The 23528-nt window shown below is 37.4% G+C and overlaps 1 protein-coding gene across 1 annotated transcript in view; it reads left to right on the top strand.

Annotated features, from left to right (window-relative positions):
• Positions 1 to 23528, top strand: part of CNTNAP2 (contactin associated protein 2) — a 1623532-nt gene that overhangs the window by 656945 nt on the left and 943059 nt on the right. Inside the window, exons 7-8 of the mRNA XM_041002153.1 lie at positions 2849 to 2992; positions 5883 to 6147. Of these exons, the coding sequence (XP_040858087.1) occupies positions 2849 to 2992; positions 5883 to 6147 (409 nt within the window). The remainder of the gene's footprint in view (positions 1 to 2848; positions 2993 to 5882; positions 6148 to 23528) is intronic.

Genomic DNA, 23528 nt, shown 5'->3' with positions numbered 1-23528 from the left:
ACCAACAGGGAAGATAAAGCACAGAACGACTGAGTAAATGTTACCATCATGCTTACCAGAACTGTATGGCTCGAAGAAGCAGTGGACTGCAACTGTGTTCCTGTGACATAATTTAGTGTGGACTTTTTTTCATGGAAGATAGCCTAAGAGTTTCCTTCCCTCCTTTCTATTATAGCCAGGAGCTCCACAGAGTAGGACACTTACCATCTACAATTACCATCTGCGAGCTCCATGGTAGCCTGTGATGAGCACACTAATACACAGACACAATTCACTTTGCCCTCACCCTCTCAGCCAACAAAACCGAAGGCAGGACAGCTAACCGGTGTTTGGCCTGGATGCTCTGTTAGCTTCTGTGAATTCCAGGAGACACCTGCTTTGCATAGTGTGGCATTATTTTGCAAGTTTTCTCTTTTTAAAAGGAGGGGGCTGGCTCCCCCTCTTGTACTACAGAACCACAAACAGGCAAGGACTGCTGCATGAATCAATCACACAGACTCAAACAGGAACAGGAGCCTGGTTTGAGTCTTCTTCTGCCTCTTTGTCCTTGGGTTAGAGCGGATGCTTGCTATTCTGCTCTCAAAGAATATCATGATATGGTCCTCATGGGGCTGTGTGCATGTACTGGGAAGGGATAGAACTTTTTCTGTGTGCAGCACCTATGTACTTCAGTGAATAGTGTAGAGTTGATGCAAGTTTAGTCTCGTTGACAACAATGGAATCTGGAGAAGTTCAGTGGCAGCTCCCTGGCAGTCGTCCTCTATTCTCATTGCTGCTGTATCCTTAAGGCTGCTGTCAGTCGATTCAGGATGGCGGATCCCATCCCAGTTTGCATTCCAACTGGCAAAAGAAAAAGAGTGAGAAGATTTTGTCCTCCCCATTAAATGACAGCACTTGAGGTCACACACAGTCCTTTGTTGTTAAGTCATGAAACTTAATCTAGCTTCAAAGAGGTTGATATACTTAGTATATGGAACAGACAGCAGTGTATTTAGCTGAAAAGCATTCGTTTTTCCTCAAGAGGAGAAAACTCTATGAAGCACACAAATACCTAATTAATACAACGATAGCTGAAACAATTTTATTACCAGAATAGTTATAATATCAGAAATTATTTTGTCATACAGACACTTTATTTTTGCAATGAAAATCATCACCAGAAATAGTGACACCCTAAAATATGATTGGTGTGTTAGGCCTTGGGGTCGGAGTCGGCTTGCAGGAATGTGTTCACTGGAGCCCGTGACCTCTGACGAGCTCTTTGCAGAGGTGCAGTAACTGCACAGGGTTCCTGAAAGCAGAGAAACCAGGAGGAGCCACCATCCCAGAGGAGCATGGATGCTTCCAAGTAAAACTAAAAACAAAGGAATCAATAATATAAAACTAGCATTTAATAATATTATTCCAGATGGGATGGGTGTCATTAAATAGAGCATGTCTTCAATCTCAATTGGAGAAAAAAAGTGACCAAAGACAATTTTGGCAGAAAACAGAGCACTCCATTTTATCTTCATCATGTTTCATGTTTGGAACCAGGTGGAGGTACTCAGTGCTTAGGAAGCTCAGTGGAATTTTAGACATTTTGTAGTAATTCCCAATTTTTAGATTGTATTTTTGTACTTTCCTAAAAAGTACATATATATATGCATATATATATACATATATATATCCTTAATTTTATGTGAAAAATGGTTTATATTCAGCTAATCCTTGTTAATAATACTTAACTTTATTTTTTCATAATGCCTCATAAACCATCATTGTTTTGTGTCTTTTTCTGGAAAAATGATTACTTAAAATATCTGTTTGCGAATGAAGCTCCTAAGACATAAATATCTTGGCATTTGGCTTCACATACAAAGCCTCTTTTAAAAATATGGTCTTCAAAACTAATAAAAATGCATATTGTGAGAAAAAATATGTATTTGACTATTCCATTTTTTTAAAGAAATATTCAAGAGAAATTAATAATTGCATATATTGAAGAATAATTGCATGCCCTATAATATATTTTCATGTATCTTAAAGATATAGGTATGATTAGTTTCATTTCTTTGCTATATTTATTGTTAGTATTGAATTTTGTTACTGTCAATACACATATCAAGTATAATTTTATATCTGTGAATTTAATACCACAATAATATAACTTGGCCAAAGAGGGGAAAATTCATACCCTTCTTCTGGAAGAAATTATATCCAGAGAAACTCATTAAGAAGTCACAGGCTTATTCATTAGGATTTGGAAAACGTGCAATGTCAATAGGCCTATATTGTTCAACATAAAGCTCTTAAGTCTTTAGCAATTCCAGTCAATCTCTTAATCATGTTTTTGAGCTATTTTGTATATTCAGATAAACTGAATGAGCCTTTGGCTGTTACAATCATTAGATCAAAACAAGTCTACAAAGAAAATACAATATATTTTTTTTTTGCTTTGGGATATAGCTTTATATATCCTTTATTCCTTTGTTATCTCAATTAAAGATGCTTACTAATAGTATGGCTTTGATTAATGTGAAAATATATTTTAATATTATTTGATAAAATATGTTTGCTGGGTAAATCTCTTCAAATATTCCTAGGAAAATCTATAGAAAGCCTTTAAGTTAAACAAAAATGTTCTTTTGTTGTTCATGCTTTGATCTAGTTGTCATAATTAATGATTTTATTATGTACTTGAATAGCATCAAGATTAAATGTGCAACAGAGTTTGGAGTTAGAAGCCTGTGGTGCTTTATATCTTTTGATTGAGATTAAAAAAAAAATAGTTGACCTTGGTTGTGTTCATTGTTTGATCTGGAATACTGTGATACATTGTAAATTTGTATGTATTTTTCAATTGAAGATAACATTTGGAGGCATACCTTTTTCTGGCAAGCCGAGTTCCAGTAGCAGAAAGAATTTTAAAGGCTGCATGGAAAGCATTAACTACAACGGCATCAACATCACTGATCTTGCCAGAAGGAAGAAATTAGAACCATCAAATGTGGTAAGAATCTTGCGGTCCCGAAATATTGGCCTATAAAAACGTCAAAGAACCTTTTGGATTTTTATTGGATATTGAACAACCACCACAAAATTGCAACATTTTTCATTATGTTTGTGTTGGACTCTACCGTAGAAAGTAAACTTTAGAGTTGCTGGAATTGTGTAGATGTTTTGTATACTGGAAGAAGAGATCACCATTCCGAGCTGTTTGCTAGAGTGGGTTCAAATGTCACCAGTGCTTCTGGATTCTTGTCACAGGAAAACACAATACTTTACAGGTGCTTCTTCTTGGCGGTTCAGCGGCCCTTACATATTTTCGAATGTTCCACTCTGCGCTTCTTGCTTGTGGTTGAATTTAACATTCCAAAACATTTTAGACCCAGGAGCATTATTACGTTCACATTGTGCATCCTAGCATGATTTCTTCAAATTTATAAATATATGCCTTTACTGTCAGAGTCCTAAGCATACTAAATATTTGCCATTTTAATAAACTGTGAAAACTGTGCCACAAAATTTTGTGGTGCTTTTCACCTAGCTCTTAGGTGAGCTGGGGTTTGATCGTAATTTAGGGAGAACAAACATGAAAGAATGTTCTAGTTCAGGTTCCCCCCCAGCGCACGTCACAACCTTGATTCTCTAGCCCTGTGATTACATGAGACTAAAAGTGGCTTAAAGACAAAAATATTATTTGGGAGAAAGTTCCTGGGGTTCCGGAATCTCATAAGGTTGCAAGTCATTGGAAAATCCAATATCCTGAGTTTGCACTAAAGGAAATTGAGCCTAGGGTTTTCATAAAATTTGGGGGCAATCGGCAACCTCTCAATGAATATGTGGAGTCTGAATATAATAAGATTCAAGATAATAATTTAATGCAAAAGTGATTCTTTACTACACATTTATTTCAGATAATACAGCTAGAGTAATCATTACAGTTGAAATTTTATGAAATGTTTCCATCAAGTACATCAGTAAAAAAGTTTTACAAGCTCCATTCATATATAATAGGCACTGTCGTAGGTATGTTACATTTTTTAATAATCTGAGAATCATATCACATGAAACATATAAATATTTTACAGATGAGAAAATTGAGACTTACCGCACAAAAATAAATTCTCAGGATTACTGTGAGTGACAGATAAGAATGGTACTTCTGCAATATGTGACTTCAAGGTCAAGATATCCTTCGATGCTACGATCTCTGATTTAGAGTAATATACTTGTCTGTTTTAAGCTTTGAATAAAATGGGGTGCAGGTTCTTTTATTGTCTCAGAAATCGTTCCTTCAAGTAAAAATGGTACAGAATTCAAATCATCGCATCATTTCAGAAGAGGTAAACTTTTATTTCTGCCAGAACCTCATTGGTCCGGAGATGTATTCCTTTGGTACTTTAATGACAGGGGCTTCCACTAATAAGACTGATTCCAAAATGAAGTTGAACTGCAAAATATATAATCCTTTAAAGGCAGTTTCAAAATTGAACACCAAATGTTTTAATATCTATAATCATGCTCTTTTGACAAATAATTGCATGAACAGATATAGAAGAAACACACACACACAGAGGAAATAAGAAGAGAAATAGGACATTTTGCAAACAAAAGCAGCTGTCCATATAAAAAAGAAGACAGCTGTAGGTCTTCCTGTGATGTGGTATATCCTCATCCTAGCTCCTCGCTTCTAAACTCACGTGACAGCTGCAGATCCACCCTGTCTGAGGAACACTCATCCTAGCTCGTCCCTTAGATTCTCACTCACACGTTGCGTGTCCACTAGAGCCAGCACTACTACTCAGTAAGAATCTTTTGCTTGGGAGACAATGCCCCCCAACACGGGCATGTGGTCAGTTGTAGCAACTACATCATTACACACAGATATTTCCCTTTGCTAGAAGCCAGTATTACAAATATAATTATCTGGAATGTGTACAGCAGTTGTATTTGGAATATTAATTCAGGGAGATAATCACCCTTAGATTTAAAAGTCAAAATGCTTAAATGAAATAACCCTGTATCTAGGATATAAATTTGACACAGAGGTATGCTCAATGAAAGTGTCATCAAATTGCCTTAAAATGTTAGGAGAAGAAAAAATGAATGGAAGCAAATTTAGGTTTTCATGAAAAGAAAAGAACTGAATATATTTATCATACATGAATGGTAACAAATAATGTTATGCCAACAAAGAAGGAGTGTGGTGGAGAAAATCTTGAATTATTGCATGTCGTTTTTTGATTTTGCACATTTATACTGCAGTTCCACAAACATTAATGCATTGAAACATAAGCAAAACCTTATGAAAATCCAATGGGTTTTGATTTAGATAATAAACATGACAAATACACATAACCATGCCGATGCTAAATATGTAATAGTGATTAATATGTCAGAGATGCAGATAAGAGATAAAGGCTATTTCCTCCTAAATACCTGCTTAATAGATGGCAAGTAAGTAAGCGTTGTTCCTACTGAGTGCCACCCATGTTGGTGAACGCTGGCACTGAGCAGTTAAAGAAATGCCCTCTTGGCTCTCTCAGCCTGTGTTTGGCCAGCAGCAACTTCGCTGTCTTTGACATCTTCAGCGATCTACACGCACCAACAGTAACAGGTGCATTGTCTGGTCAGCCAATCACAGCAGGTTGTGAAGCTGTCACACGCGTGATGGATGGTGCTTGCGACAACTCGAACTAGATGGCCATGCGTTGCACGCTGCTAGAACTTTCATGCCAAGCACATCCACGATGACCCAGCCACTCACTGAAGCCAGGCTGTCCCACCAACACAACACTGGGCAGAGGCTCTCGCTCTACTCTAAGATTTATAGCACCATATACGTAGCTTGATGGTGATGCTCACTTTACTTCATATTTGCCTTTTTTGTTTTTTAGGGAAATTTGAGTTTCTCTTGTGTGGAGCCCTATACGGTACCTGTCTTTTTTAATGCCACAAGTTACCTGGAGGTCCCTGGACGGCTTAACCAGGATCTGTTTTCCGTCAGTTTCCAGTTCAGGACCTGGAACCCCAGTGGTCTCCTGCTGTTCAGTCAGTTTGCGGATAACCTGGGCAACGTAGAGATTGACCTCACAGACAGCAAAGTGGGGGTACACATCAACGTCACCCAGACCAAGATGAGCCAGATCGATATTTCCTCAGGTCAGTGACATCTCTTGGCCATTTTTATCTGACATTACTTTTGTGGTATCTAAAACTAAGATTGTGTTCTGTTCTGTTTTGTTCGGTCAGTTTTGGGTGACCATCATTATTTTCTTTTGGATGTTGGTGACACTTTGTGCTGATTTCATAAGAAATCTTGGAAAATTGCTTAAAGGGTAAGGAGGTGTCGGGTGAGATTATCTTAGGGCATCCAAATCTTCAATTTATTCCAACTATAAGTCCATGTGTAATAGAAAAAAACCATTATTCTTCTAAGCAACTACCTTGGACTTAAAAATAGAGACTTCATTTTAATAATGCAACAAATTCTGGTGCTTTTTACTTCTTGAGCATTCAAGTACTTTAAAAATTAACAAGCTCATATTAATTTAATTATAACTTTGAAGGAATAATATTCAGCTACCCAAATCAAAACTCTGAGGCAATCTTTCTAAAATTATGTAAATTGTTGGGTAAAAAGAATGAATGCAAAGTGAGTGCATCAACTAAGAGAAAGACTACTTTGGCTAAACTGTGATTTTTAAGCTTGATGTTGCAGTGATAACTTAAGCTGATGCATAGTCAGTGATAATTAAGACTTACTGATCCTGGAATATTATTTCGTTAATACATTGTGAAGAAAGTGATATTGTATATTGACGTGTTACAAGAAGAAAAATCATTTTCTAACATGGCAATGCTAAACAGTGTGATTTTTAACAGGTTTCTCTAGATGTTCTTTATGTTTTAACGGAGAATTACTTAAGAATAGTAAGCAGAAGGAAGACTAATATTTACTGAGTAGCTAGCATAAATGTACAGCTATAATATGTATAATATGTATAATTGTACATTTATGTATAAACTTGGAAGATTCTTGCACATATATTATTTGGGCTTATCTCATTTCTGCTCTGAGCTGAACATGCCTTCAGGGAGGACACGTCACTTGTTTGTTTTAACTAAGACGTACAGAACTGTACCCACGATGTGAGCGGTGCTCTGACAGTTGTCTTGGCTTCAGCATTCTAGCGCTTGAAACTGATGATGACAAAGTATTTCCTGTTCACGGATATCTGGTTTTTTTTATTATTTTTAATTTTTATTTTGGGATATGTACTTTTTTTAAAGCAGCTTTGTGTTTCTGGAGAGCCTGGCTATTAGAGTATTACTGAAAAAATAATCAGAGAGGTTATGAGAACTTCAACATCAGAGCTGTGTCTCAGTTATTGAAATCTACAGCCATGCTGGAATGCCAGCTACTCGCTTTGTTTTTGCTTCATCGGTTTGGCATTCTTCCTGAATGTTCCATCAGAACGATCAATCGTTCATATGTTAGCATCACTTTCCAGTATAAGTTTGCCTGGAGGAAATTTACAGCAAGTACAAAATATCTAGAAAAATTCAATAAAAGATAAACAGATACACTTAACACTTACCAGAGAAGAACTCCACACCGTTATAATTAGTGATTTTTTCCCAATCACTTAACACTAAATGAGTACAAAATCCTCCCTCCTGGAACACCCTGAGCAAATCCAATTCTGGCCTTCCACATGCGTGTTTGACACGGAGTATAATGTGGTAAATATTAATATCTTAAACATGGTGATCGATGAATGCGGATTAAAGTCATCAAATTTAAAACTCTAATATATTCTCATTCTAATGTAAGCTACTTCGAGTAATAAGATAAGACAAAACACAAAGAACTCAATTATGTGTCAATTGATTCATTGGAATATATTTGAAGATAGAAATAGACTTTTGACATACTTGTCAATTTAGAAATGAATCTGGGTGAACTTAGCTTTACAGAGTAGAAATTACAGGAAACTGTTAGCAAATACAAGTATTTCTCCAGTCCCATTCTGACTTACATAAATTAAATCATCTTAATATTGCAACGATTTTTTTATATCTGTGGTAGAAATCAAAGTTTCTTTAGTCTTCAGTGATGGCATTTGAAAAACAATAGTTACAGAAATAGATACATATTTGTTAAAAAAAAATGTCCCTTGTGTTCATCCATGCATCCTAGAAATACAGAGCCCTTAAAAGGTAATTCATCCATTTTATTTTATTAAATTCAATTTAGGTAACTTAGTTTAAAGAAGAACACTGAAAAAATAATCAACCCAATGTTTTCTGTATACTCTGTTGTGGCTTTCAAATACTTGAAAAATGCAGAAATTTCAGGAGAAAAAAAATACACGCTGAATCAGTTTTGTACACAGGCATAGGACATTGAGACAGCCAAATGAAGACTCAACTGAGGGGCACGCTTGGAACATGGCTGTGCCACTGATAAAGTTCTCTTAAAGTGGATGATGCTGGTTCAGCTACTTTAAAAATTGGATTAAACCTTTGGGAATCACTTCGTTCAACATTAACTCAGACTTATTCTAACAAATGGGACAATATTCATTGCATTATTCACTTTACCCTTAGAGTTTTCCCTCCAAGCTATGATTACTTTTCAACAACCTCAACATTGATAATGAGACATAACCTCTAAAAACTCAGTCCATCTTGGGGGCCTTGCATTTGAAGATGGGGCTGTCTTGCGAAAGCATGTTTGCAATTGCAACACCAACTTCTAAAAAAAAAAAGCCTTCTGCTTGATTTTATTTCTTTCGAATAATTGTTATCTAAAGTCACTCATATTGGGATTAATCATATTAGGAATAAGTGATAAAGTGCATGGTGAAACGGGTCTAACAGATAGCATCGTTGACTTCTATACAGTTTTATTTTAACTTTCAGTTGAGAACGCTGGTTTGAAAGGGGACCCAAAACTGCTTTTCAAACAGGCTGAAGAAAGGAACCAAAACTTCCTCTGGGTTTCTCCTGTGGGATGCAGGGAATCACATCACTGACCACCTCTCGGGCAGATCAGCAAGAAGTCGGGTCATAAGCAGAACAGAAAGAAATACAGGAAGTGGGCATTCCTAGAGGCAGCTCTAGCTGATAAGCCACATCTTCCCCTTCCAGTGCTGTAAGAATGTCAACATTCTCTTTTTGTTTATCATTGTAATCAGTGGTCATGAACGCTGGCATTAGGTGTGGAGAGTAACGCCACCGCCATTGGTGTCGGCGTCCCTTACAAGAAGTGGTTTCTGTTTTGGCTGCTCCTCTTCCAATCCAGCTCCCTGGGAATAGCCTGGCAAGAACAGTGCAAGATGGTCCTAATATCTGGGCCCCTGTTATCATTTGAAAGACCCAGATGGGATTTCTGCCTGCTGCTTTTAGCTTGGTTCAGCCCTAGCTGTCGCAGCCACCTGCCAGAATGAACTGGTGTATTGAGAAGATCTATTTCCATCTCCCCAACTGTAAATTTCAAAGAAATAAATGTTGTCTTAAAAAATTTCTACAAGCCTAAAATATTTCATCTTTAAACATAGTCTAGAAAACATGAATGGTTTTGTCTTCTCGTGCATAAAGTGTTGCAATTCTTAGAGATTTTAATAACTTGAGTATTGGTTCTATAACACATTGGGAGATTAAGTATATCTTCCAAGAAGAATATTGTAATATCATAGGCACAGTAAAAAATAATGCTTATTCCTGGCTGAAGTAGAGCCAAAAAAAAGAAGAAGAAGAAGTAGAAAGAAACCTACCTAGCATTTGAAATAATGGTTTTATTGCAACATTTCATGTCATTAAGTGCAAGTAAATATTTAACACAATACATACTCAATCTTGCTATGTTTTTATGAATAAGGTTATGAAATGCGATTCATTATTTACATAGTGGAAACATTTATTTTTATTAATGACCACTCTCACCTATTGGGAAAAAAATCCGTCTTTATTCATGTAAACAAAGGCTTTTGGAAAAGTTGTTCAGTACATGTTCTCTGAAATCTACTGTTTGATGAAGCAGTATTTAAATCAATATTTAAATCGCCTAGTTTTGTGTATGCAGATATTACTTCAATATTACAGTGATTGTTTAGCATCCACCCAGCTGCAGAAATCATACTCAGCAAAGATCATCAATGATTATATTTCTATCCCCAAAGAAAATCTTTTCTCGCTTTGTTTTATTTACTTTTGCTTCCTAGTAAAATATGTTTAGCAAACATTTGAGTAGCATTTCATTGCGTCGATGGAAAAATAGATGTCAATGGAATTTAGCATGCTCAGGAGTATTCTAAAAAATATTAAAAATCTAGTTCATTGCGATGAAAGGGTGTTTGGTTGGAACCATTCATGGCCCTGCCTGCCACACTTCTAAATAGTAGCAATACCTCTTTTCTTGAGTACATTTCAAAATCTAGTGAGAACTTTGATATTTATATATGCTTCAAGATTAATTTGTATTTATTTGAAAGGGAGATTTGACAGAGAGAAGATATGGAAAGAGAGATCTTCCATTCCCAGACATGAACTAACCAGAAACCAGGAGCCATGAACTTTGCTGGGTCACCCACGTGGTTACACAGACTCAAGGACTTGAGCCATCCTCCACTGCTATCTAGGATATCAGCAGTGAGCTGGAGCAGAAGTGGAGCAGCCGGAACAGGGACGGGATCCTGGCATTTGCAGGCAGGAGATTAGCATACTATGCTACCGTGCCAGCTCCCAGTACTTTAACATTTTTTAAGAGTTAACTCATACACGTTTCCAACGTTCAGTGATAACTTGGTGCCGTGAACCATCATCTTCACTGTCTCAGGAAAAAGAAAGTTTTATTTTCAAAACTAATCTTTGTGGTTTGATTGTTTGCTGGGAAGAGATGTCTGGCTCTGTGACTTAAAGGCTTACTTCATTTCAAGACACGTTACAATGAAATTCCGCAAAACAAAGGCAAAATAGTTTAGGAATCAGTTTATACACTTTAAGTGGTTTGTTTTATAATGCTTTATAATAAAGTGATTGAAGAATCAAATTCAAATTATAATTCATAGAATGTGATTTAAAATGTTTCTATCCTTTGATCTATGAAACTGGAGTCATTCTTGACAAATTAAAATAACTTACAGGTATTTGTAAGCACATGTATGATATTGAAATAATTTAAAATACACTTGGAATGGACAGATATTCTTTTCCTCATGTGGAATACTATTGTCAGTATAAACTGTGTTTCTTAGATGGAGTACCATTGAAAAGTAAAATGCAATATTGCGACTAAGAACATTTAGAAAACTTTAGGTAGAGTGTGACCCTCGCACTATTTTGTATAGTTATCTAGGTGAATATGAGAAATTCAGAAAGAAATAAAATCAAAAGATACTAAAAGTAATTATTTCTAACTGATAGATGTCAGCTCATTTTAGCTAACTCTTAAGGTTTCTTAATGTTTGTTTCTGTATATGTTCCTCAATAAATAAAAATGTGTGATAAAAAAGTTTTGCAAAATAATCAGGGATGAATGATATTTCTGAAAAGTGTATTACTTAGCCAAGTGGGAATTACAAAGCTATGCATTACACTTACATTTAGAGCTTCTCTATAAACATATCTAGTCTATTTTTAAGTTATGTGTATTTGAATGATAATTTATGATGTAATTTTCTTAATGGCATTTCCTTTTTTAAAGATTTATTTTATTTTTATTGGAAAGGCAGATATACAGAGAGGAGGAGAGACAGAGAGGAAGATCTTCCGTCCGATGATTCACTCCCCAAGTGACCGCTAAGGCAGGTGCTGCACCAATCCGAAGCCAGGAGCCAGGAACTTCCTCCAGGTCTCCCATGCAGGTGCAGGGTCCCAAGGCTTTGGGCCGTCCTCAACTGCTTTCCCAGGCCACAAACAGGGAACTGGATGGTTAATGGAGCTGCCGGGATTAGAACCAGCGTCCATATGGAATCTCTGCATGTTCAAGGCGAGGACTTTGGCTGCTTAGGTCACCGCAAGGAGCCCTTAATGGCTTTTTCTAAATGAAAAAAAAAAAAAGATAACCCCATAACCTTTTTTTTAATTATTTGATAACATACAAAACAAAATCTGAAAAGAAATGCCACACTTTCCATTTGGAAACGTATCAGTGCGATAGACAAACAGACATACTGATGATAGAAAATAGTTACATCGATACTGTAGGGAGCATTTTTTCTTTAGGACTAAATGCTACTTTTGCAGGTGGGATGGCATATTCATCCTTTAGAAATGAATCGATTAATAATACCTCTTTTTTTTTCCCTCCAGATTATCTGCCTATACTCCTAGAAATGACACAGCTTGATTTGCATGCATTCTGACGGGCTTACAGATTCTCTAAGGGATTCCTGTAATAGACGAGAGAGCTTGAGTAAGGCTGAGTCATGGGGCACTGTGCTCCTTTTCATGAGGAGTCTAGACTTCCTTGGGGCACCCTTTATTCCCTGGGTTGGTTAATGTCAAATGAAGGGTAGCTACAGATCTATAGATAGAGACATAAATCTAGACGCATGAGCACAAAAACAGATACCTGTGCACATAGCTGCAAGGTGTTTAGCTGATATTATTTCCCCAAGTTCACGGGGAGACTTGCTGTGAGAGCCGCACGGTGTCAGGTAAAAGGAATTGTTGTGGATGCAATGTTGCTCCTGGCTAGTTTCACCCAACTGACTTTGTATTATATTCCAAGCCCCAGAGTGGCTGTCCTATCGTCATGCAGGCTGAGTGCAAATCTACGTATAATTATACTTCAGTGCGTGCTGCTGCACTTTTTCCACATCAATAGACACATTATATTCAAAGATGAAAGGGGAAAAAAAAGGTAGGGCGGAGAAGGAAGAGTTTTGTGATGTTAAGTATTGATTTATTCTTTAGAAAGCAAAGGGGACATTTTAATTTATAATCACACTCCAGGATGCCACATCTATTTTCATTTCTACAAGGTTTCAGGTCTTTTAAAAATGTTCTATGCCTTCTATTTTAGGTAAGATGAATAAAACATGATTGGATATGCCGGTATAGTCTAACTCGTAAGCATTGCAAGTAGAAGGCGAAATTTTAGTAAATTTTGGTGGATCAAGTGGGGATAAAAAAAAATACCAGTAGGCTCTGGGTACTGTTTTAAAAGCTGCGTTTATGGGGAGGTTGGAGGGGTATTTTAGATCAAGTCACTGTTGGGGTACTTGTATTCCATATCACCATTTTAGCGTGCCAGCAATCCAGACCTAACTCTTCCACCTGAGATGCTGTTTCCTGCTAATGCAGTAGTCATATTATGTACTGTATGCCGGGTGGCATAAAATGACTCCCCAAGCACTTGGATTCCTCCCACCTACACGGGAAGCCCAGATGGAGTGCCTCACTTTGGCCTGGCCTATCCCTGCTTGTGCTTGCATTTGGAGACAGAACCAGATAAAGAAACATCTCTGTCTCTCTCTGTGTGTCTCTCTCTCTCTTTAATTGAGTACCTTTCAATTAAATAAGCACATCTTGTTTTAGCAAGGCTTAAGTTTATTGCACAAATAACCAGAGGGGGGAAAAAGAAGCCACACATCAGTAGTATAAACAATGCAAATGGAAACTGAATGATATCAACTAAGAAAAAAGTTCTGAAACATTGAACTCTTCTCTGTCTGTGCTTGGAGTTGAAGACGTGTTCACGACAGAAACAGGATGGCACGGAAGCTTTGTCAGCCTGCTCATCTGCTACATAAGTGTGAGGGTGAGCTGTCCCTAACTGATAATATTGGACATCCATTTAGTCAACAGAGCGAGCAGTGGGGAGGTATCTATGTAAAGGTTGGAATTTTTTTAATCATTATCTCATTTTTTATTAAAGACTTAATAACAAATTAAATAAGGAAGATGTGAGGCAACCAGGGATTACTTCCTTTCTTAATTAAGAAAATACAATCACTTGAGGAGGTCTTTCCCAATTCATCTCTACTGTCATCAATCTCATCATGCCAATTACATTGAGCCATAGCTTGAACAGAAAATTCACAAACGCTCCCCCCGTTTTTGCACGATCTTTAACCAATAAGCGAAATAATACGTCCACTAGGCGATAATTAGTTGGTGAATATGGATTGTGAAATGAGGTTCATTGACAACTATTCCTGCAAATTCTGGGTGAAAATGCTTGGAAATCTAGGAAAGTCACTTGAGCTCAGTCCAAATATGAACTCTGAATGCCCAACATGTTGCTTAGTCTCATGCATTTGTTCATGTCTTTCCTTTGTTCTGAAAAGCTCTTTGCAGGAACAATCTGAGGTGGGGGGGACGTCCATGGAATGCACGTGCCTTGGGGAAATAATTCTTCAGGCAACAATCGTGTGTATGATCAATCTTGTCTTCAGCCACAATTCTGGTGTCTGAATTACACATTCTGCCGCATCTGTGCAGGTTTTCCTGGCAAGGCAGGGTCACCCTCCTGGTTATTGACTTTCTGTGTTATGCCTGAGTCCCCTCTGCAGCCATCATGTCTTCATTTAGTGGACTGTGACCCGATTGACCTCACTAAAGTTCCACCTGCGTAGTTCCTGTCCTGCTTCTTAGCATCAGGCGTATTCTGAAACACATGCAAGCATTTCCGTTCTTTCTTTGAGTCCCTCTATCCCATCTGAGATCTTGTCCCAAGTTGGATCCTTACTTTTATCCAGAAACCAGGGTCTTTAGAACCCTCTCCACATGTCATTCTGCTGTAGTTCCCTACCTGAATATTGGCATATTTTTTGCTCTAACTTCCTTGCCTGATTTCTCTCCCTCTTTCCAGTTCACTATTTTAGGTGAAAGCCCTAACTTACTGCCTGTGCCTAGGGTGCAACCTCTTATTACCTAGGAATACCATTGAGCCCTTTGAATATGAATTTTCACCATCTCTCAGCCTGTTACGCTTCACCCATTCCTATGTTGATCTATGATACATTTAGTTTTTTTCCTGTCTTCTCTGTTATCAAATTGCTATTGTTTCTTAACATGCAAATGTAACATTGAATTCATCAGGGGGTCACTCTCAGTAGTATGGTTGTAAGGTCCACAATACCGCAAACTCTTACTTCTGCTTGAACACCTGAGATCGTAGCTGAAATCTAGCAGCAACTGGTCCATACCTAGAACACTCTGCATGAAGATAAGGACAAGAGACAGTAAAGTTGTTCTCCAGAGAAGGGGATCCCCCAAAACCCGGAGACTGACCAACCACCTCCCTTTTTCATGCTTATGCAGGTCTACTGGCTTTATTCTCCACTAAACCACACAAGGTTGGAAGAACTGAGACTCCCTGTCTGTTAATTATTTGGTTGTGAGTCAATGATGAGCGCTATGATAACAGATAATGCAATTGAATATGTATCCTCTATCACTGTGTAAATCCTTTCATTCACTTTCTTGCTTTAGGCTTCAATTACCTTGTAAATTAGCGATTATTGAAAAACCTTCATTTTGACTATTTTGTATCAATGATAAAGTCATTCTTCCAGGACCTAAGCTCAAAATCTAGAGAAAAATCTGATTTTGGTTTCCATCTTTGTCTGACACCTGCAATGATTTAACATTTGCCACCATCACCCATCCATTATATCTTTATCTTCGTTGAAAGACTCATTAATTAAAAAGACAATCAAGGCGCTACCTCTCTTGTGAAAAAGAATTTTTAAAATTAATTTCTACCAACCTAAATATTTTGGCATAATATTTATAAGCATAGATGCTGGGGCCAGACTGCCCACTGGATAGTACTGTTAGAATGCTTTCTATGTTCCAGTCCCTATTTACAAAAAGAGTTTGAACAATGATACTCATATCTTGTCTTATCAAGACTCCCAAGAAGCCATATAAACTTCCCTATTGCTACCATTTTTTCGGCCCCAATATCCAATTTTGTATTTTAAAAATACAAAAAAAATTGAATTATGTTTAACTTTTGCTAATGTTTCAAGGTCTAGTTTCATTTTTAAATCTTACTTTCCACTTTGCAACTTTGCAGGTAAAGGGCTTTCTCCTTTCCCCCTTTCCTTCCCTGCTGTATCCTGTGTTTGACAATAATTTAGTGCTTCAGCCGTGTCTGAATCCAGCACTCTGCTCTTTACATGGGCCATAGCGTTATTGGTATAAACAATGGCAGAGTATACTATTTTGTTTTCTAGATATATTTAGAAGTTCTATCTAGGGCCTACCTTTATTCGAGAGTACAGATACATTCTCTCACCCTTTGCTTCCTGGGACTCTGGTCTCCAGTACAGCTTCCATTTCTAAGACTGTGAGGGCGTAATTGTTTTCCTTTTTTGTCTTTTTGGTTTGGAATTTGGATGGCGTTTATCTTACATCAGAGTGAGCATATAATATTTATCTTTTGGGGATTGGCTCATTTCACTGAGTATAATGGTCTCTAGTTGGGACAACTTGGTTGTAAATATAAATACTGTGTTCTTTTTAATAGATGAGTAGCATTCCATAGAGTAGCTATACCATGGTTTCTTTATGCAGTCCTCTTTCAATGGCCATCTAGGTTGCTTCCATGTTTTTGTAATTGCTGATTTTGCTGCAATGAATACAGGGGTGCAGGTTACTTTCTCATGTGTATGTATCAGATCTTTTGGATACATTCCTATGAGTGGGATTGCTGGGTCATGTTGTATGTAATTTTCAGTTGCCTGAAATTATCCATTCCAATTTCCGTAGTGGCGCTACAAGCCTAGTCCCACCAGAATTTGAGTTGGTACCTTTCTCTCTCCATCATTGCCAGCAGGTGTTGTTAGTAGCTCTTTGCATGTAGGCCATTCTCACTAGGGTTAAGTGGAACCTCAGTGTGGTTTTTATTTCCTTCCTTGCTAGTGAGCTTTGGCGTTTGTTCATATGTCTTCTATCCATTTGAATGTATCCTCCTGAAAAGTTTCTGCTCATTCCCTTCCCACTTTTCTTTCTTGAAAAAACAAACAAACAAAAACCCTTTTATTTATTTTTATTGCAAGATAAGATATATATATAGAGAGAGAAGGAGACACAGAGAGGAGAATTTTCCATCGCTAATTCACTCCCCAAGTAACAAAACAATTGGAGCTACACCGATCCAAAGCCAAGAGCCAGGAGCTCTTCTGGGTCTCCCACGGGGGTGCAGTGTCCCAAGGTTTTGGGCCATCCTCTACTGTTTTCCCAGGCCACAGGGAGCTGGATGGGAAGCGGGGCTGCCGGGTTTAGGACTGGTGCCCATAAGGGATCCTGGCATGTTCAAGGCGAGGACTTAAGCCGCTAGGGCCCTTCCTACTTTTCTTAACTGGTTTGTTTATCTTGTTATTGTGTTTCTGTTATAATGCGTTGTTGTTATTGTGTATGTCCTGAATATTAATCCCGATCAGTTGTATCGTGTGCAAAGATTTTCTGCCACCCCTTGTTCACTTTGCTGATTGTTTCCTTTGTTGTACAGAAGCTTCTTAGCATCATGTACTCCCATTTGCTTATTTTGACTTTGGATGACTTTTCCTAGTCTTTGTCTACACTGATATCTTGTAGAGTGCTTCCTGTGTGTTCTTTGACATTTGATGGTTTCTGAGTATAGAGTTAGAGCCTTTATCCATTTAGATTTGTCTTTTCTGCTCAGTGAAAGGTGAGGGTCTTTTCTTTTTTTTCACTTCTGCAAGCTGCTATCTAGTTGTCCCTACAACATATGTTGAAGAGACCAGTGTTTGCCCTGGACTGTTTTCTGATCTCTTGTTGAAGATCATATTCTGCTCCACTGATCTTCCTCTATATTTTAATACCATTGTTTGTTCCCCACCACAGGTACCATTCCACACCTCTCTAATATGGCACCCCATATTGGTACTGTAAAACGTTCCCATATTGATTCTGTTCTCGCTGGACAGCCAATATATGAGAAATAAGAGCTGATGCAAGGCATTCAGACTTACTCAAGAGGCCTGCCGTCTTGATGGAAAAGACACATACCTCCCAAATTCCGTTCTCTGTGGGCAAGAGAGCTGAGCACTTGGTGAAGGGAATAGGGAGTGAGCGTGCTGGTAGAGCGGGAAAGCAGGTAGAATTGATTCTCAAGCAGATCCATGTGGTTAGGTGGTAGTTCCAGGGCTCTGTTGGTTTCCGGCTGTAGATTCCTAACCAGGGTGATGTTTGTTTCATGTTAGACTTTGTGGTTGCAAGTTCCTCTCGCCTTTGAAGCCTTGCAATTCTGGCCATTTTCCTGTAATGAATTGCTGGGATGCCTAAGTAACCATCGGAAATCAAGGGAGTTAAACATGGGCCTAATTGACCATAAGATCAGCAGTTAACATTTATTAAGCAGAATATGCAAACAGAAAACAAAATGTATTAATTTCTATTATAGTTATAGCATCTTGAAGAAACAATGGTTTTCTTTTGTCTTTCTTAATTTTCAAACTCCAGTATAATCATGTGAAACCCCTTATCTGTGCCTGTAGCACTTATCAAAATATAAAAGAACGATACTTTCATCTTCACTTTTGTGTTGCATTTAAATTGCAACTGTTGTGGGTTCCTTGATCTCTCTGCCTAGCAAGGCTGATAAAAGACCATTACAAACATTCTGACGTCGCTGCTTATAAAGTCCCCAAACAACTGCGTCCAATTTTTCATGTTCCCATTCGAAGTTTTCCTGTGAAATCATAAATGTTCACCCTTAAGACACCTGTGTCCCAAATTCTGAATGCTAATTCCATGGTGACCTCAATTTTTCCTAAAAGTTTAAACCACGCTGACTGCTTTCACTGGATTGATATTGCATTATTACATCACATTAGGTTTTTCAGACATTTGATGAATCTGAAAATATTCATTCTCCTAAGGTGTTTCAGGGACAGTAGTCTTTCTTTTACCTACTTTTGATCATAGCACAATGCCTAATATGTGTCATATTTCCAAATATATATTTTGTTGATGTTTTTAAACAAGCTGATACCAAGATGTTATAACTACAACTTTGTAATCCCATTGTATTCCTAAATTTCTATGAACTCAATTCATTGTGAGAAGATGTTGATTTGTCTTCCAGAGGAAATAATTGCTTGACTGTGGGGGACTAATGTGTGTGAAATTCATCAGGACCTGAATTTTGGCTTGGTATTCTTATAAGAGATTAAAAAAAAAATTAAAGCGTGCAGGAATACAGAATAAAGTATTTTATGAATAAAATGAAAACATATATACTTTTGCTGAAAAAATATATATTCTTAGGAGCATGACATGAAGTAAAAGCTTGAAACTAGCATATTCCCTAAGTATTCACATTTTTTACACAGAATAGAAAAAAGAAGGAAGCATGATTAAAATTAATTTAGCTTTATTCTTTTTTCAGACTTGGAAATGCATTTGACATGATAACTCCAGGGATAAATAAGGAAATCAAAGTTTTTCTACCTTCTGTGAAAGGACTCTGATCTTTAGTCAGTTCTACACTTGGTTTTAATAGAGAGGAAATGTTATTTTGTAAGAGCCTCGTCTGATTTGTTGTGTCAAGGGAACGGGTGTCTCAGATGATCCAATTGGGTTTTCTCAGACTGCCATTATTTGGTAACTCCAGGCAGTGATGTGATTGGTTAGGCTGTCCACCAATAAAACCTATCCTTTGGAGTAAGTTTATAGGAAGCACAACTCATCTCTGAGGACATGGGGGGTGCTGAAGTCCCCTTGACCATTCCTCGGCCCCAGTCACAGCACATGTGTCCACATGCACATTCACACCACAGAGCACACGATGAAACACAGAGGACCCGATTGTTTAAAATAGGGAATTAACATTATGAATTTAATTCTATCTGAAGACATTAAATCTCGTAACGTAATTATTCACATCATTTGAAAAACTTACAGAAATCTTGATGTCAGTACAACCTGGCTGCAGTAAGGCCAGGTTGGTTAAGAGGGATATGGCAGTTTTCAATGTTGTCAGTTGTATCAATGATCCAAGGCACAGAGTGACTGAAATCAAGGTAACAAATACCCACATTCAGCTAGGAAGGGGGTGACTGCCACTGACATGGTGGGGATCCCAGTCTGACTCATGACAGAATTTGATTATTGTATTTTCAAATGATTCTCTGCCTTCTAAATGGATAATACTGTTACTGTATTACATCATATTACAGAGCATGGTTATTGAGGAGCAAGAATAGGACATGCAGAGTAAGATAAAGGCCATTGTGCGTTTCATTTGTAAGTGATGGTAGTTAGAATTACAATGATAGCTATGGGAACGGAAACCTGTTTGTCAGGTGGACCGTCAAGACTTGACACTCGCTGCTTTGTAAAGTGTGGAAGAAAAATAAGAAGCTGCTTGAGCAGTGAACATCATACAGAATATCTTCCTCTGTCTCTCCTCCTCTGTATCTCTGCATTTCCAATGAAAATAAATAAATCTTAAAAAAAAGAAATTCAAAATTAGAATTATACTTAAGTTCAAGCTAGAAATGATATCACAACTGCATTCTACTATCTACGGTCCATGCCTTCTGGCAGACTCAGGTAGACTAGATATTTAAAAAACAAACAAAACAAAAAACCCAAAATACAAAGAGAAAAGCAAAGCCTCCAAATTAGGTTAATACTTATCTATGGAAAAATATTTTTTAATGATTATAATGATAGCTCTTACCCAACACTGATGTCTCTAATGACACTCACACAGATTGTCATATTTATCCTCACATGAGCATCACCACATATTGTAACATGTGTATGGCCATCCTTTCATAAACAGGAAACCAAATCTTGACCACGAGCCTTTAAGCTCCACAGAGGCAGTGTTGCTACTTGAAATAAAGTTCGTTCTATTCCTAAAGTCATGCATTTTCTGCCACACCATTTTACTAAAACATAAGAGTAGCAAAATGTTACAACAGCTTGGGAGAAAAAGTTGTCAACAGAATTCAAAAACAAATAAGAGAGAACCAGTGTATAAAAAAATGATGGTATGAATGTAGTTATTCTTCTGCAACATTAAGCAGTGAGAAGAATTTTTTAAAAAATTGTTTATTGAATATATAAGCTTTAGAAGAACAAGTGGCCAAATATAAGTAAATAGAATTATACTGTTTAACCTAATTGATCGAAATAATGTTACTTGAAGATGACAATTCAAATCAATACCTACTCTCTGTTTTAGGGGAAAGTCTCTTTTAGTGATGTGAACCTGGTACCTACATTTTGTGCTTCACTTTCACCTCGATAACATAATTGTGTTGTTTCTTTGCCAACTATTTTATGAGAATGTTTTTTTCTAAAGCCTAAGAAAAGAAAAGAAACCAAAAAATGACTCATACAAGAATCATAAATTTTACCCAGTATGTACTTGGTAGCATGTTATTATTCTTTCTTTTTTTTTTTTTTGCAAATTTAATAGGGCAGTAGATTTCAAGGTTTTAATATATGTTGCTTCCTTATAATTCCTTTGGAACTGAACAGTTGCGAGCAAGCCCCAAATGCGTGCAAAGTGGCTGGGTCCATCTTTGAGTTTTATGTACTAATTTGAAAATGGAACTGCCTTACAAAGCCTTCCTTGTCAATTTTGCATTCTGGATTATTCGAATTCCTTTCCCAGATGCATGAGTGACAAAGCTGTGCTACCTTGTATTTTGCCAAAAGCAAATGGTAGGAAGTCTCATATCTCATGACCTCAAAGATGCTTCTTAAATTTAATGATCAATGACAATATTGAAAACAACTTGTTTTTCAGCCAAGTTATTGACCCTTGCTCACAGGAGTTGGAATCTGCCTCATGAAATCATATATTAATGTAGCCATATTTCAATAGTTTTGTAATCAGAGAAAGTGCCTATTAGCTCTGTTCTTGGCATTCTGCTTGTCTTCATAACTGAAATGTATTGAGCAATGAGCAAGAATAGGTTGCAGTGGTTAGGAAAAAATGAAAAGAGAGAGATTATCTATGATTTGTTGTTGTTATTGTGGCTGTTCTAGCTCATACCAGTTGTTGACCTTTTTTTATGGCTTCTCAATTATGGAAATGTATAGTGATGGAGTACTGGGGTCTATCATATACAGATGTGGGGGTATAATGCAACATGCATCCCTGCTTGCAGACAAAAGATGAATTCCCAATGAAACTATTGGACATGTGTAGACAATGGGATGCTGGACTGTCTGACATTGTCTGTACCAACAATGTCGGGGTACACTTAAATAAGAGACTGATGAAATTATGATTCCTTATAAATGACTATACCATTGTAGTAAAATGGGGAAAATCTGTCAGGGAGTGGGAGTTTTGGTGGCAGGGTCGGGGATCCCAGCCTGTACGAAATTGCACCACATAATTGCAAATTCAAAATAAAAATATATTTTAAAATATTATTGGATTTAATGATGAAATCACAGTTCTACAGTATTTGGTCATTCGGCAAAGCTACTGTAAAAAGTGCTTGAATTCCATTGAAGGGAATTTAAAATTAGAATAAAAATCAACCTTGTAGATCAGGCAACTTTTCTGTCTTTTTAAGCAATAATGAAGTCTAGGGACAGCCAATAAGAAATGCACCCAGCGGTGGTTAGCTGTGCACTAACCTCATCCCAATAGCAGCACATCTGTGGTCATTCATTCGTGGGCCTCTTGCATTGGTCTGTAGTGGCTTTACAAATGATGAAATCGCTTCATATCAGAGGGGTCAGGAGAAGGTGTGTGTGTGTGCAATAGATTTATTATTGAGTGTGCAGAATTTGTATACTTTCATATTTAGCTAGGAAAGGAAAGTTTTTAGGAAGAAGAAACAGAAGTGACCCTCTCTTCCATGAAGCAAGAGGAAGTTATTGAATAAAAGCAGAGACTTGTGAGGGCTCAGTGAGGACTTTTATCAGTGATAACATTCATTTTTACACTCAGACTTATTCAAAGTTGCTTAATGTGTTCTGTATTCTTTATACACATGGGAGAATAGAGATTCTAACCTATGGTGCTCATATGGTGTTAGAAGACAAATGCTAGCTTGAGATTTGTATTATAAATAAACCAGCTACACATTTCATGGGATGGGGTTAGCCTCAAGGCACACTGGGTAATGTTACTGTCTGGTCAGCCTTCATCCAGTGCAGGCACCTGTCTGTGTCCCAGCTGCTCAGTTTTCAACCCAAATCTCTGAGAATGGCCTGGGAAAAGCAGAAGCTGGCACAAGTGTTTGTGTTCCTTCCACTGATATGGGACACATGGCCGAAGCTTCTGTTGAATGACTTTGGCATGGATTAACTCTGCACCTAGCAACCATTTAAGAAGTGAGTAGGCAGATGGAAGATCTCTTTTTCTGTATTTCTGCCTCTCTTGCTACAGCTCTGACACTCAAATAATTCAAACAGTATGTGTCAGTCAGTCGGTAAACAAACAAATTAATTAGCTAAATTCCTCGCGCTATTAGAAGATGGGCATAAAATGGCATGACAAAGAAGTGGGTTCAGTGGGATTTGGAGTGTAGGTGGAGAAGCATAATAGAATAAAACAGAGTATCACTAGCAACTTTCGT

Source organism: Ochotona curzoniae, unplaced genomic scaffold, assembly GCF_017591425.1.
Source record: "Ochotona curzoniae isolate NIBS_2020 unplaced genomic scaffold, NIBS_Ocur_1.0 scaffold_2476, whole genome shotgun sequence".
Classification (NCBI taxonomy): domain Eukaryota; kingdom Metazoa; phylum Chordata; class Mammalia; order Lagomorpha; family Ochotonidae; genus Ochotona; species Ochotona curzoniae.
The sequence above is the reverse complement of the archived record's forward strand: the minus strand, read 5'-3'. Positions and strand labels throughout refer to the sequence as shown.